This window comes from Drosophila sechellia, chromosome 2L (assembly GCF_004382195.2).
Source record: "Drosophila sechellia strain sech25 chromosome 2L, ASM438219v1, whole genome shotgun sequence".
Lineage (NCBI taxonomy): Eukaryota > Metazoa > Arthropoda > Insecta > Diptera > Drosophilidae > Drosophila > Drosophila sechellia.
The window spans coordinates 9401923-9416336 of NC_045949.1; the positions used below are offsets into that span (position 1 = coordinate 9401923).

Here is a 14414-nt window from a genome sequence, read left to right on the forward strand (position 1 = left end):
GTAAAAAATTTAGCTGTGCTGCAAAGAGCTGCCCGAGTGGTAATTAAGTAATTTTTCTACATTTCTACCGGTTCCGTCTCCACATCTCCCAACCAACATGGTGTACCAGGTGAAAGATAAGGTGAGTCACTTCAACCGGATCTATGGACCCACCACATCCGTCATCTATTGGGTAACTCGATAGCGCTACCCTTTGACCCCTCAGTGTTCCAGTTACACGCGTTTTTTTTTTCGCTCCGGACTTTGAAAATATGACATTGGAAGCGGCATTCCAATTACCCACTCACTTTGAATGATTGGATTCGGTACGCTTTTCGCCATACGCTCGCCCGCGAATAGAAGGAACTCACGTTCGGTCTAGACGAGCGAGAAAGCGGATAGCAGACGAGAAAGTTCGAATAGCAGCACAGCGAAATGATAATGATATCATCCAACCCGTGGACCGCAAAACGAGTCTCAACGGAAACCGAATTTTTAAATTGAAATATTGCGGGCCGAGCTTATCGGACATAGTGCCAAGATATACGTACTATAGAATCCACATATGTATGTACGGATGTGTGTGCGACTGGCATGAGTTTGCAATTCATTATTGTAGTCGAGGCCTGTTTTTTTTGGTTAGAAATATTCGAATAGTTGCTAAAGCACAGGGTGTGCTCTCCACACAAAAGTTGCGCGCCATGCAAGTCGATCCAAAGCCAAGAAAATGCGCGGGGTGAAGAACCGGTTCCATTTCATGAATAAAAAGTTACGTCAGGAAATATGGGGAAGTAAATACGTAAAAGCATTCCTTCTAATTTTATTTCACAATATTAGTTTATTTATATATGTATAAACACTATCAAACATTGCCTCTCGCGCTATAGTTTCATATATACAGCAAACCAAATCAAATTAAATTTCTTGGGCATACACTTATGCAAATTCCTCCAAACCGGTTGCCCATTCCAATTGAAATCGTCAATTTCATTGGAGCTCTGTGCTTGCATGTGTTCTGCGATTGGCATCGCCAGCAATTAATTAAAGGTCATTGGGAAAACGTGTCACGGGCAGAGAAATGGGTGGACGAAAGGGGCTGGAACTGCCCACGACCGCCACACCTTTCGGCATACATATAATTTGGAAATTCTTTAAATATTGATTTGCTGCCCAGTGGGTGCAATACAGAAACTGAAATGAAATTGACCCGATTTCACAAGTTTATGAAGCACTCATACATATTTAACCCGTCAATCGGCGATTATTGGGGCTGATTACAGCTTGGCAACTTTGGGGATGTCTGACAACGTTGTGTTAGCAGAGAATAGCCTTATCGCGCGATATAATAGTGGGGCCTCCCCAACAACATGTACATTTACAAAAGCACCGGATCAATGATCCACAATCCGAAATCATAAAGTTTGAAAACATGACCACCACCTGCCAAAGGGAAAAATACTGAAACATGTCTCTGGAGTGGGATATTATTAGCGCTAATGTATGATGACATTATTCAGAGAACTAATTACTCAGTACTAATTTACATTTTCATTTGCAGGCCGATCTCGATGGACAGCTGACCAAGGCATCCGGCAAGCTGGTGGTGCTAGACTTCTTCGCCACTTGGTGCGGACCCTGCAAGATGATCTCGCCCAAACTGGCTGAGCTCTCCACGCAGTACGCCGACAACGTCGTCGTCCTGAAGGTAAACCCTTTGTTAAACACTATGGAAATCCTTACTGAATGCGGTTCTCCTACAGGTCGATGTGGACGAGTGCGAAGACATTGCAATGGAATACAACATCTCCAGCATGCCCACCTTCGTGTTCCTCAAGAACGGCGTCAAGGTCGAAGAGTTCGCCGGAGCCAACGCCAAGCGCCTGGAGGATGTCATCAAGGCCAACATCTAAGTGGGCAGCGCAGAGACGTCTGGCCGTCCCCCTGATCCACCTATGAGTTCTCTTCATAACATTTAGTTAATTAATTAATTCCATAAGTGCAGGGTTTTGCTCCATTCCGCCTGCTCCGCCTTGTCCAGAATCCCTTAGAGCTGCAGTGCAGTTCGCAAGGTGGAGGTCAGCAGTGGCAGCAGCTGGAACAGCAACAAACGTGAGAAACTAAGTGGCTTTTAATCGTAAAATTTGCTTTGTTAACAAAATCAATAAATCACACAAAGATTGTTCATTTTTGTATGAAAAACAACATTAAAAAACGCAATTGTAGCCAGTTGTCCAAGAGAATACGCTAAACAATAAATGTATTACACACTCGCCGTTTGTAACCGATCAAATTGTTTCGCAAAATTCTGAAGGGTGAGGTGGGATCTAGGAATTGCAAATAAAGTTGTGAAATGGAAGCCTCATTACGGTTAAGTAATAACGATTGAAACCGAGTAACTGCCGATTAGATAAGATACGGCAAACAAATTTGTATACTCCAAAGGCCTATGAGGTGCGTGATCAAAATGGCCATTTCAGAATTAAAATCCACCAGATTAAAACTAATTTTAAAATTTTCACTTTGAGAAGGCTCTTTCTATCTGTCATAGATAATATGAGAATTCTCAAAAAATATATTTTAACATATGTGTATATTGACAACGAAATTCAAAAACAAATTTTATATTTTCATGAATCCGTGTTTGAACTAAAGAATTTCACAAGGCATTTTTAAAAAAATAAATAAATAAATGTAAACTCATTTGAAAATGAAAATAAGGTAAAGAGTACACTTCTTGCGATCAAAAATATCAAAAGATTTAAGTTTGTCCAAATTATGTTTGACAGCATATCGAAAGTATGCATTGCCAAGTTGATTCTTGTCATAAAGTTAAAGAACGAAAATAAGTAGGAAACAAAATAAAAACAAAGTGTTTAATTAAGAAACTATTTTGATAAATTTAAACATTTGAAAAAAAACCGTTAGGATGCACAATCGATACTTGGCCTAGTGGAGACACAAACCGAATGCAACCCTGCGCCAGCTGTGTTGGTGGTGGGAGCGAAAATTGCCCGATTTTTCAGTAGTGTTTTTTTTTAGTAGTGTCACACTCTCGGTGACAACAACACATCGTGAAGCCGCAGCGCTGTGGAAAACAATAAAATAGAGCGTGAGAGTGAGAGAGAGACGCGCGCGGGTGTCGGTCAGAAATAAGCAATATTATCTGTGATTTTTGAGTGTGACGTCCTGTTTTGAGTGCTTCCGCTTCGTAATTCGCGGCAGTGCTGCGGCCAAAAGTTCGCCATTTTATGGTTTTTTATAGCAACCAGCGCGCACGGAAATAAATCGGAGCACGGCGAGCACCCAAAGTGCAGAGATGTCGGGGCAATTTGCATAATTTTCGGGTGGTCGCAGCTAGAAAGTTGTATAATAAGATTGCGAAATCCAGGAGGTACGCCCGGCTCACCACAAATGGACGGGGAATGCCGGGGCAGCTCCACCGCGTCCTCCAACACCACAACCACCGCCACCACCACCACCCCAGCTGAAAGCGCCTACACCATCGAATCCCAAAATATTTCAAAAAATGTCTAGTGCCCACTACCAGGCACTCGAGCCGCAGACTTCCGACGAGGATAACGAGGACATCGAGCGGCGGCACCACCAGAGCCATTCACGCAGCTGCACCACCAACACCACCGCCACCCATCCACCACATCCCATGGTCAGGAAGGGGGGCGTGGCCAGGAGGCGCTGCCTACTGCCCCTGCTGGGCGGGGCACTGTTCCTCGTCGCCTTCTGCTACCTCACCCTCAGCGGGGACACTCGCCTCGCCTTGGGACTGGGCGGTGGCTCCGAGGACTCGGAGGACGGATCTCACCATGGATTAGGTAAGCAGCGGATCCCAGTAATGGAATCCCGCCCGGCGGACTGGCTGTTGAGATATACTCGACCTGACAAGCACGAGGGGTATGACCGGAATCCAGGTGAAGAGGAGTTCCCGGGGAATCTTAGTCATAGAATGCAAGAAATCAACGAATATGAATGGAATTTCAAGATAGAAGAGCAAACGACCAAGCAAATGCAAATCCGAAAAAGGCATCGTTTCAATCCCAGAATCCGTGAGTCACGCTGCTACTCTAAAGTTCCATCGCATAGGAGGGGGCAATGCAGTTGGCGCTCTTTCACGCGGCCGAAAGTGAATTAGTCGCTCTGCCAGCACTTTCACTTTTCATTTTGGCCCACTGCCAATCAAAGCCTAGTTCACCCTACGTTTTGTGGGGGACTTTAGTTAGCGCCCTACGTTTGTTTGAATTAGAAAACAAATTTTACCTAAGGGGCAAAATAAGTGGGTACTAAACTTAAAAATGTCTTTGCTTGTGCTACTTTTTTTTTAAAGAAAAGATGATAATGTTTCGAATAAGACCTAAGAACATTTGAGCAGTAAAAACGTTTTGTTAACTGAATGGAAATACCGACTAAAAAAAACTATAGTTTCCAAAAAAAGATTATTTATTATTTATATTAGTCGCATGAAATCGAAGCATTATACATACATACATAAGTCGCTGTGACAGCACCACTTCACTTCTGAGAGTTATTGGATGCGGTAATTATCGCGTGAAACGCGTCGGCTCGTCGCTGTTCCCGTTGCGACTTTGGGTACTGGTTAGTCAGGTTGCTTTTTTATTATTTAACCGTAATTGGATCTATTTGGTAACTATTCTCTTCGCCAAACGCGATGTACATACATATATATATATATATGGAAGTAGTCACCCACCCGCACATGCAGCGGCAATTACATCGATTCGCCTGTTGGCCGTTTTTTATTGCAATGAGCGAAAGCCGGAACAAGGTCAAATTTTCCAGTTTACTTGGCATTTTCATTGAATGGCCCATAAAAGGGTTAATCTGTTTTGACCAATCTAAACCTACTGATTTACTCTATTCAGACAAACCTTTTCGATTTTTGGTAACAGATTTGTTTTGTATCTGCAGCCTGTTTTAGTTATTTATTCCCGGTTTATTGGCTATTAAAGTTCCCGAAATACAGCTGGATTTGCAGAACGAAAATACGGCAATCTAGATTCAAGGCTAACATGCAATAAGGTTACCATTCAAGTTTGCGATCAATGGTCGGGCCAAAAGAAAAAAAAAAAATAATCATGAATCTATCTTCATCTACGAACATGTGATCTGCGGTTCATTTAGTCAAGAAAATCCAAATCAAGTGCGCGATTTGAGTGGCACCAATTGTGTAATTACACATTTCCCCACAATTTCCTAGATTCTAGATTGAGCATAGAAAAAAGCTTTTAGCAGTTTTTTGCCTCTCATTTCATGAGTATAATTCGCACATCGCCAGAATTTTATTAACATCTTGTATAAGTAGGGGAACAGGGGGTCTGTAGGTCTGGCAATCGCTTTTGTTGTACCATATTATGGCGAACATGAAAAAAATGAATATATTTATATTTCGTCTAGCTCCTACATACAAATACAAATTCAGCTCATCTGTTTCGAGTCGATTTCAGTATCTTTTCAATTGCGCGTGTCGAGTGCTATATGTCCCCCCCTCCACTTTTTTTTCTACCTGTTATTGTTGCTCAAATTGCACATTTGAATGTGCACCTTTAAGCATGCTACCGTAGCAAATTGCCATCGAATTGTCTACACAAATATTTACAATCTGTGAATTGCAGCCATATATCCAGAGTAATTTGAAATGCATGGCGTGAAAGGCAATTCAGCAGAATCTAAAACACATGTCCAATAAATATTTAAGTTCAATTATATTGGCTGTGGCCTGCAATCTGCAAGGGAAGATAAGTGTATCGTCAGGTAAATAAAACGAGCTTCTTTCTTTTTAAAATTACTTCGGCTTGCAAACTGAGATTGACAATCAAAAGTTGCTCTACATTTAGCTACATTCATAAAATAAGTTCATGAGATACAAACATATAAGCTTCACTAAAATCGCTTCATAGATAAGACGCAACGAAATATTTGTTGTATGTATGTATGTACACATATTGGGGTAGATAGTATTGTGACTAATTATTTAATTAGTTGATTATATACCTGATAAAAACTTATACCGTTGGTGGCACACGATGCACCTTCTACTCAAGTTTTGAATTTATTCTAAGAATGTATTTTTAAAACGTCAACCATAGTTACATCTTTCTTTGTTATCATATTATAGATACCGCTCTGTTGCTTATATAACCTGAACTACTTCTCGTATCTTTTCGAGAACCCTTCTTAAATATCAATCAAGGGAAAGTAACAATGTCGTTATGTGGTATCAACAATCGAATATAACAGGTTGGGATTGCGAATGTAGAATTGCTGAACTTGTCATTTCTTTATTCTGCACTTTATTCGCCAGGTTTTGCCAGGTTTTTGTTTCCTTGTTTTGAGTGTACAGCGAAAGAGTGAATGAATGATAAGGGCGGGCCGTAAAACCATTTCTGACTCACACTAGCTAGCCGTAGATCAGGTGTCTGGGGAATTCTCAATTGACTGTAATCAGGCTGCGGTCACGGTTTCCCATCATCTACATAGATATGGCAACAATCAATCGTAGACACGTATGTGAGGTTGTGATTATTGCCAAATTGGTGTCGCACCCCATCAAAAAGTACCTGTGCTATCTAATATACTGGGGCAGCTAGCCCCGCCACTATCGTTTTTTATATCAAGGAGTCTCAATAGTGTTTGTCATCTGGAATACCCGAAAACCATTAGGTTTTCGATTGGGGATGGTTGAACCCGCTGCCTTTGTGTGGAGCATTTCGATTGAAGGGGCTTGATTTATATTTGCTTTGTCAATACTAAATAACTTATTAGGGAATACTTTCGCCAGCCCCTTTATATTACCAATGCGGCTTTTGGGGTCCTGTCTGGTATTTCCGGTTATCAGTCATATAAATCGGTAATGGGTATTCGTTCCCCCCAAAAGTTGCTCCAATTGCGTGCTTTTCACTTTCCGTTCTGGATAAATGATAAGGTGCTCTAATAGCATTCGAACACGCAATCGATCCGAACACTATATAGCTTGTTAGGAGGCGAAAGATTTCTAGCACGTATTAACCCATTAGGTAATTACCTCCATTATTTTCGATCGTATGATCTTTGAAATGTGTGCATAAAACAAACATTTGTAGGCTCTTAGGCTTTTTGGTTTGTTTAAATAGTTATCCAAACAATTTCAGGCCGGCTACAGCAAACGTTTCGTTGCGAAGCTCTTAAGAAAATCTGATTAGCACATTTTATGAAATTAAGACACACCGCACAGATTATTTTTCATCACTTTGAAGTGTCAGATTGTGATCTCTGCACTACGTCACGTAGTTATGGCTGGCTGCTTCAAAAGGGGGCCAGATGTCAATGAGTTGGGCTATTTTAGTAATTGAGAATTGTGATTAATTCATCAAATCCACGGCACCAGGCGGAGGAATTTCATAAGTAATTGACCCACTGTAACCGCATTACTCTTGCTTTGCTCACCCACAGATAGTATGAATTTCCGGCCATTGAACGAAACCGTTCACATTTGCAGCGAGAGTTACGAGGATCGCCGGCAGTTCATGCAGGATAAGCCCCAATCTGATTACGGCCAGTTGCCCGTGATATACTTTGTTACTCCAACGTATCCGCGGCGCGAGCAGATCCCAGAACTAACCCGTCTGGCGCACACGCTGCTCCATGTTCCGCGATTGCACTGGCTGGTGGCCGATGATCAGGAGAAATGCAATGACTTTATGGACACGCTGCTCTATCGATTTGGTAAATATGATTAATATTATTAAGAGATTCAATTTGAGTAATTAGCCATTGTTATTAACAGGTATGCCCTTTACCCACATGGTCAGCCCGATGCCCAGCAAATTCCGGAATGAAAAGCCAGCGCCGCGAGGTGTGGCAAATCGGAGGGCAGCCTTGCAGTGGATACGGCAGCATAATCTCACCAACGGAATACTTTACTTCGGAGACGACGACAACACCTACGATCTGCGTTTGTTCTCTGAAATCCGGAAAACGCAACGGGTTTCCATGTTTCCTGTAGGTCTTATTGCTGATTATGGCGTCAGCGGGCCAGTTGTACGCAAAGTAAGATTATTAATTACCCACTACCCACTGATACTAATAATGGGGTCAAAACTGAATTGATTATAAAATTTTAACTAAAATGTGTTACAAATTGATATGGTCCGATTTTTAGCGTGCCATCAAACAGATTATTCAGTTTTCATTTTTTTTTTTTTCATTAGGCATTTCAGTTTTACTTTCTTGAAAACTACTAATCTAATCTTTTGGATTTTTTAGGGCAAGGTTGTAGCATTTCTGGACTCCTGGGTTGCCGGTCGACGCTGGCCCGTTGACATGGCCGGCTTTGCAGTGAATTTGGAGTACATGGCGCAGTATCCCTATGTAAATATGCCGTACAAGCCCGGCTACGAAGAGGATCTCTTTCTGCGCAGCATTGGCCTACAAATGAATCTCATAGAGCCGCGCGGCACTAACTGCACCGAAATTCTGGTCTGGCACACACAGACGAAGTCAAAGAAGCTGGGAATGGTTCGCTTAGAAAGCAAATACCTGGACGATCGCTCTAATTTGGGCGCCCTGCTTCATAATCTTAAACTGATGGGCGTGACCAGTACAACGGAAAGTGAAGGTGAGTTAAAACTGAATCAATGTTAAACAATTGCTATAACATTTTAAATTTTTATAGGACGCAATGCACTGATCAGCAAAAATGGCAGGGAAAAGCCACACTCCAAAATTCTTAGCTGAGCCCCATGATCCAACATACGAAGAAGCGCCCGAATAACAATCATAGACTTATAGAGCTAAATGTATAGTTATTCTGAAACAAAACTAATCTCGAATCCACTGCTCGCTGTATTTCCATGGAAATTTCCTGTTCCATTTATTAGTCGTTTTCGTACTGCACAGTTCTATATTTTTTTTTACAAATTATTGCGTGGGTGCTGCCTCTCTGTTCTAGATTCTCATAATGAAAAGTTAATAAATTATGCTTGTATTGTTAATTAGTTGTAGATAAGTTTGTTCGTGATAGCAAGATAGTAAAAACAGGGACGGCCACAAAGATAGGACTTATTTAAATATATCGTAATCGCTGACAGTAGGTTGTAAAAGCAGCTAGGAATGTTTATTACTTGCTTATTGAACGTTCTAATTTGCTAAGCAAAACGAAGGCTTCGGTCTGTATGGTCTTTCGACCAAGCCCTTAGGAATCATTTTATCGTTGTTAATCACCTCATCGAATTGCAACACATATCATTAAGCTTGGTATAAATTATTTAGGCTTATCAAAAGTTATCGAATTCCCACAAGAGCAATGGTCATTAAGTAAGAAGGACTTATGTCATTTTTAATGTAAACTTTATGTATACTCTGTAAATCAGTCAATAAGATAGTGAGTCATAATGTAAAAGAATTAAACGCTAGTTTTATGAAGCTTTCCCAAATGGAATGAATTATTTTTCGATTATTTAATAAGGAAGTTAGGTAAGTATGCTAAAAATTGATTGACAGCGATGGTTCAGCAACATTCGTTTCCATCTGGTTAAAAGAAGTGTCATGGAAATGGTATGACAGAGCAAAAGCAAACAATACTTTTCAATTAACTTGACATTCCCTCGTCGTTTGCATCGAGCCCATCCCGAGTTCATTCCTCATCCTAAGACATGTTTTTACTTTGCAGTAGTTCACTTTGAATGTCCCATAGCATTCCGTGCTTGCTGCAAAAGTCGAACAGTCAAGAAAAAGTAGAAACTTATATTGTGCATGAATGGGAATGGAAGATAGGACACAGCGTATACCCTTCCATGCCCTACAATATTATCAGAATTTACTAAATGTTGTAAAGTTGCCCCATTTATATATAAAAAAGACAAGTTTTTAACATCTTTTTAATATATTTGTATTAATATGCAGTTTTCCGACATTTAACTTTCTTCAGGCAATGGCTCTCGAATACAGAGGAGCACATCCAGATTTAAGAACACTGAAAACTGGGATCTGGTTACCGGGTACCTGAGTCATTGCAGCTGGGAATGGCATGAACGTGTTGCATATGCATCTTCCTCAATGCGAAGTTATGAGCCAAAGTTTCGTTGCAGGACGAGAAAAAGGAGTTGTGTGCTACGTGTGAATGGGTCTCCTCCGGAGCAGAGTTCCTCGCAATTGGGGGCAAATAAATAGTCGGGCCGGGTAACTTTTGTGCGCTTCACCGGAAATTTGTTTGGCAGGAAAATTGCTTTAAAGTGTCACAGGGCGGTTGGCAGCCATTAATACTCGAGTGGCACTCCTGGGGCTTTCTGCACTTTGCTCTGGGCCATCGTGGAGGTGGCAAATCGAAAACAACTTAGCAATGGGATGGGATGGGTTGCGGCCTGTGTCGCCTCCTGTCTGTTATGACCAGGACCTGGCCCAAACGGCGAGGGCCCGCATTAGGCCATTAAAGCTAATTAAACCCAGCCGCCCTGGGGCCCAGGCTAACGCCATCAATCCTCCCATTTAATGCCCGTTCCCATTCCAAGACGGGCATGCCTCGGCTTTATTAAACGCAGCCAGTCGCTTCAGTTGCCATCGCCGTAATGAGTGCGGCTGCCAGCAGACAACTTGATGAGGTTGCGATTGATGTTGCAAATGAAGTCGTTCCATCCATGAGCAGCCAAGGGGGCAGCGGGGATCGGGATCGGGATGTCGTGGCTTGTTACACTTTGTGCGCCACTTTCCTCTACACTTGCAAAAAACTTGATGAAGAGGAGTAAGTACGTGACATAGTCATTACTATATTTTAATTTTAAAGTTCCCTCTACATTTTATACAAAGAAAAAATAACTGCAATTTTTACATATATTACAAGATTTGTTTGTGGATTTTATATACTTAAAAATTAGTAGTACAAAATATTTCTAGAAAATACATTACAAGTTATAATTTGGTACTTTATATTGGTTAGCTGAAAACTTGCACAATTTCTTCCACTGGATGAGCGCTGATTTTGCGCCACTTAAACTTTAAACTCAAACCACAAGCCAGGCAAGCGGACACCAGAAAGACAGAGGACGGGGTACGGTACGGATTGGATGCAACTTGAATGCCACTTAGTGTCGTCATGGTGCGGGCTGCAATAGGAAAACGAGGTGGGCGGTAATAGGAGGTCCAAAGTGTTTCCGCCAGAGAGCCGATCCGGCGAATATCGACCGGCGCAAACTTTGATTTCAGCTGTCCCACTTCTATTAACACAAAGCGGACCCTATATCTATCTCCCCAATCGGAAATGATATCCCAAATAGGCTGTCGGGCTGGCCTGCCACGGAGGGATCTGCCGCGAATCCATCCTCGGCGGGTGCAGGTTGCTTGGCTCGTTCGGATGTGTCATCTGGCGGGCAGAAGCAGTGGATTGTTTGGATATACCCCAAAGTCGTGACCAGAGCGTAGAGCTCATCCGACGTACCATACGGCTCATCCGAGGATATAGTCCTTCCCCACTCGACGTTACGGGCTCGTCCTGGATTGGTTTTGCATCCAATCGGGCAGCAACCTTCCTGCGCCGCTTGTGGGTTATCTTTTCATCCTGTTGATCATAAAATTTGGATCGATTTTTAATGTTCTTTAAATTTGACATTGCTAAACAGTTCTCTATGTGATTCCGACACTTCAAAATTTATTTATAAAATGAGTTGTAGGCCCATATGCATGTGACACAAGGAACTTAAGGTTAACAAGCTACTACGTTGAAATTCGAACTCAACTTACTGCTACTCATTAGCCACAATAAAATTGACCAATTATACGTGTAGATATTCGATTTGGGGTTCAACTTAAATTTATGGTTTGTCCTTGCAGACTGATGATTTAGTAAATGCAAACCAATTACCGCTATTTTCGAACCATCCCATTAGCAACCGAATGTCAATTACCACGGCAACCACGCCCGCTGCTTGACCGCCCCTTGCCCACCCCTTCCCCCCCTGACACCCTGACACCCCCTACCGTTTTGGCCCAGCCTGGCACATGGCTAACAAGTTAATTTCACAATGTTTGCGGCTTGAGTGCGAACAAACAAATTGCGTGGCATTTCCGGCACCCAGGGGGCATCGCTTCGAGTGGCGACAGCAAAGAGGCCAACAAATCAATTGGCCAAAGGGGGGTGCGGTGGTGGTGGCCTAAACAACCGCCAATCAAAGCACACCGACACACTCACAACTCGCATTCAAAAGTGACTATTGATTGAGCACCAACAACAACAGCAGCAGCAAGAACGAGAACAGAAATTTGTAAATTATTATTACTAATACGACATGTGGTGAGCGGTCAATGCAGTTAATGCAGAACGCGCGAACGAGGGAAGTTTCTATCGAAAGTAAAGGGTTGTATGGAATATGCGATACAGGTAGTTGTTAAGTAAAGATCAGTTTTCATTGAATGCCAATAAATGTTGGCTGCTTCTTGATATGAGATATCATACGAACTGATATGAGATGTATTTCAATCTTGAGCAAACTATACAACTGCCCTCGTTTGCCACCCGATACCCAATTAAATGTACGCCCCCACCCACCGAAAACTCACCCGGTGTTGACCAAATGTGCTTACATTTGCATAGTGCCAGTGTGTGGGTGAGTTCGGCGACTGGGCCTCTCCCAGCGTTAATGCAATAATAAATTTTATTTATACCAACATGCATGTAGCATGCAGACACGCACACTACTGCCTGCGCTTGTATATGGCTCACACAAAAACTAATTACACGCCACAATGATTACATTTTACAGCGCCATTGAGCTTTTGTTGAGCAAGTATGGCCGCAACAACAATAGCAACAATTGCAGCATCCGGAAGTGTTAAACAACAAACACTCTCACCCACACACACACACACGAGCGCATTCACGCCGAAAAATGTTGAGCTTGCGAAAGGAGTTTCGCTCGTGGCCATTCTGAAATGTGGTAATAAAAAGTTTTCCCTCAATGAATGACACCTTGGGGCATTGCATCCCCAAAAATTATGCCAAAACTATAGAATAAACTAATGAAAGATGAGCAATATGGGATATATACACACTACTGGCTCTTCTATGCGTGGAGATCTTTCAACTGCAGTTCAGCAATGCCGTTGATAAGAAAATATTAAGTGTAACAGTTGGACTAGAAAACAGTAAACTTACGTACTTACGTACATACGGAAAATATCATTTAATATTAGTAGGGTATGTGATATCCTCACAACTCACATATCTGCTGGAATCCAATTTGCCCTCGTTATGTTCGAGTACCGGATATGCATAGCAAACCGCAGAAAGTGGTGCGTTCCGCATTCTGTAGTCTGCTTTTCAGCGCACTTCTGCGGGATGCGAGTCAACAGGCGGCAGAAAGTGCAGGAGCGTTCGTTCAACATGCGTTCCCGTGCATATTTTAATTACCTCAACAATATAATCAGCGCAGCAGACAGACCATTGAAAACGTTGGCCGGATGTGCCCTAACTTGCACAGGGTATATCTGACTGAAATCCGCAAATAGCACGATATAATTGGCCAGGTAACCGCCGGTCGGTGGACAATTATTATTGTGCTCTCATTCGCTTTTGCTCCATTGCCCTGAAATGAGATTATATTGCACTACAAACATGTGACAGTCACTCACGAGGTTTAATTTTAATTATAGCTGCAGGGGCAGTGAACAAACCAAACCGGAAATGCGCCCAACAGAGACCGATCCCTTCGCATTGAACTCTTTCAGGTGAAAGAGGGTCAACGGGTGTTGAGCAGACAGAGTGTCTGCACTTTTATTATATTGAAATTCATTGAGGCATCGGAACGGTGATGAAAGCGACCCGAACACTGCGAATAATATTTGTTCTTCAGCGAGGACATCTTTTATTCAAAATTGAATGGAACGCTTTAAAAGTACCAACTTTACTTACTCTGCTTGCCTGTAAATAATTGCGAACAGAACCACGTTTTTTTTTATATAGATATTTCAAGTTAAATATAGGAAATCCGCTTTATTCCGTACCAATGTGTTTGCTTTCCCATCAGCTTTGGGCAACCTTTATCCCATTTTGGCAGAGTGGACACCCATCGATGGCCAGAGTGGCAAGAAATTGCCGCTTCTGAGTAATGTGCGAAAATTTTATTTTAAAATTAAAATAAAATGGTTGCCTTCGCCCGCCGCCCGCCACTCGAGCCCATCTCCGGCAGCAATTAAAAGCGACCCCGGACCCACTCGTGGACTCCAAATGCATTTGCATTGGTAATGCTAACGTCGTTTCGAGACCCGGACTCTGGACGAGACCGGATTCGGTGCCGGAACCGTAGTCCCAGCCGGGCAATGGCGTTGCGTTGCCAATTTAATTTCCATGGATGAGAGGGAGCGATGGGTGGCAATGAAATATGGGGAAGACAAATTATTGGTTTTTCTTTGAGTGCGCTTAAAATGAGGCAAACTGT

The 14414-nt window shown here is 42.3% G+C and overlaps 3 protein-coding genes across 5 annotated transcripts; 2 read left to right on the top strand and 1 right to left on the bottom strand.

Annotated features, from left to right (window-relative positions):
- LOC6611832 (thioredoxin-2) lies at window positions 1-2269 on the top strand. 2 transcript variants are annotated; one of them, XM_002036318.2, is made up of 3 exons: window positions 1-121; window positions 1538-1684; window positions 1740-2269. In XM_002036318.2, the coding sequence occupies exons 1-3, from the start codon at window positions 98-100 to the stop codon at window positions 1887-1889; spliced, it is 321 nt and encodes a 106-aa protein (XP_002036354.1). In that variant the 5' UTR covers window positions 1-97; the 3' UTR covers window positions 1890-2269. The 2 variants fall into 2 exon arrangements, with proteins under 2 accessions (XP_002036354.1, XP_032574909.1); XM_032719018.1 differs by lacking the exon at window positions 1-121 and adding an exon at window positions 1430-1477.
- Window positions 2270-3013: 744 nt separating this feature from the next.
- Window positions 3014-9427, top strand: LOC6611833 (galactosylgalactosylxylosylprotein 3-beta-glucuronosyltransferase S). Of its 2 annotated transcripts, none has more exons than XM_032719010.1 (5): window positions 3014-4040; window positions 7441-7713; window positions 7775-8037; window positions 8254-8605; window positions 8663-9427. In XM_032719010.1, exons 1-5 carry the CDS (start codon window positions 3506-3508, stop codon window positions 8722-8724), a joined length of 1485 nt encoding a protein of 494 aa, XP_032574901.1. In that variant the 5' UTR covers window positions 3014-3505; the 3' UTR covers window positions 8725-9427. The 2 variants fall into 2 exon arrangements, with proteins under 2 accessions (XP_032574901.1, XP_002036355.1); XM_002036319.2 differs by having other exon boundaries at window positions 3016-3809.
- A 1387-nt stretch (window positions 9428-10814) lies between these two features.
- Window positions 10815-11683, bottom strand: LOC6611834. Its single transcript, XM_032720744.1, has 2 exons — window positions 11420-11683; window positions 10815-11344 (listed from the first exon to the last, which is right to left on the bottom strand). Exons 1-2 carry the CDS (start codon window positions 11588-11590, stop codon window positions 11225-11227), a joined length of 291 nt encoding a protein of 96 aa, XP_032576635.1. The 5' UTR covers window positions 11591-11683; the 3' UTR covers window positions 10815-11224.
- Window positions 11684-14414: the final 2731 nt, after the last annotated feature.